Source organism: Apis dorsata, unplaced genomic scaffold (genome assembly GCF_000469605.1).
Source record: "Apis dorsata unplaced genomic scaffold, Apis dorsata 1.3 scaffold_162, whole genome shotgun sequence".
In the NCBI taxonomy this organism is placed as follows: Eukaryota; Metazoa; Arthropoda; class Insecta; order Hymenoptera; family Apidae; genus Apis; species Apis dorsata.
In genome coordinates, this window is record NW_006263451.1 from 245689 (window position 1) to 247312 (window position 1624).

General features: G+C 47.0%; 1 protein-coding gene across 1 annotated transcript in view; it reads right to left on the minus strand.

The window, feature by feature from the left end:
- The window catches only part of LOC102670932 (transcription factor SOX-5), a gene marked incomplete at its 3' end in the record, with an annotated part of 50387 nt that overhangs the window by 4378 nt on the left and 44385 nt on the right, over positions 1-1624 (minus strand). The window contains 2 exon segments of the mRNA XM_031509543.1: positions 1-209; positions 1175-1459. The exon segment at positions 1-209 is cut by the window's left edge and continues 22 nt beyond it. Of these exon segments, the coding sequence (XP_031365403.1) occupies positions 1-209; positions 1175-1459 (494 nt within the window).

The following is a 1624-nucleotide window of genomic DNA, read 5'->3' on the forward strand; positions in this document are numbered from 1 at the left end:
CCGGGCGACGAGGAGGACGCCGTGGCCCCCGACGACGAGGACTTGGGCTTGGTGAGGTTGAGAGGCGCGTCGAGATCCTGCAAGGGGGCTGCGGTCGGCGCCACGGCGGAAGAGATCGGCGTCGGCGACGCTTCCTTCTCCATCTGCGTGGTCATCTGAGCGAGATGCGCCGTCGCCCAGCTTGGCCCTTCCCGGTGGCTGCTGATCATCTGTAATAATAATACGCGCTTCGTTCAATACACGTCGCCATTTTGCGTTATTCTCGAAAAACTTAAAAATATTCCTTTCTCTCTCCCTCTTTCTTTTTTTTTATAGCCGATAAACGGATTCGCTTTTCGTTCTCTATGATGCTCGGGCAAATTTTTTATGTATAAAAATTGGATTAAAAAATTTAATTTAATAGATTAGATAGATAAATAGCCCTGCGATGCATATAGAATAGAGTTTATGCCTTGTTCTTATTGACAACAAAAATCTTAACTTGTGACGCTAATTTTAATGCAGTATATGTTTCTGAATGAACGATGGATCGAAAGCGATTCTTGACGAAAAAGCAAGTCGAAAATTGGAGAAATTATCTTTCCTTTCGAGAAAGAAAATTCGAGTTTTTTAAGGGAGCACAAGTGACGTCCCTGCCCCCATATCCATGTGAACTGATACAGTTTCAAAGCACCATGATCGAATTCTTAAAATGCCAATCTAAATCAAACACGCAACGCACTAACTGTTGCCAATGAAATTCGTGGATCTATCGCTCGCTACATCCGACGGATCGCCTTCGCCAAGATCCACGTTTTCGTGAAATAAATAATTTCTCCCCCGAGAAAAGAAAGGAAACAAGCAGACGTCAAAGTGACGTTTCGTCCTACGTAGGATCTTCGACACCCTAGTTGAGAGCCAATAACTCGTTTTTCCCGCTTTCGACTTCTTTTTTTTTCTTTTCACGCGGTTATCAATCCTCCGCCTTCCCTTTAAAAGTCGGTGGCGCCATCTACGTCGCGCGTGTCTACGCCTCTGAATTTTTCATCTGGAACGAGGCAGCCTCCCTTTCAAAAGTTTCAACGTTAACGTTAACATCGTGTACTTGGTTGGAGCGTTAAATAAAAACGCTTAATCAAAGTGTGGAGCGCGGAAACGAACGGGGGAAATTGGGATTGCGGTTGGGTCTACGTACGTTAGCGATCGAATTGATATGTTTGTTGGTGGTCGTTGACGTCGACGTAACCGGCGGTGGCGGCATAGGCGATTGCACCGGCAACCCTCTGAGCTGTTCGAGAAACGGTAGGAACATCAAGGATTGCGGCCCCGACATGCTCAGCTGGTTCTTTGTCATCTGAGCCTGTAGCTCCTGGATGTTGTGCTGCATGATGTGCTCTTGCTGCCGCTTCAAGTGCTCCGTTTGCAGCCGCTGCATCTCGATTTGCTTCTGCGAGTCGACGGTCATGTGCGCAGGATACGACTGCAAAGCCATGGGACGAGCAATTAGAGGGATGATGAACCCCGTTGTCGCGGGCAAAAAACAGAGAATGAAATTTACCCCTCCCCTTCTCTCTCTCTCTCTCTATGTTTTTTCTCTTTCTTTCTTTCTCAACGAAACGAAAGCCAGCCATTGTTGGCTCGGCTC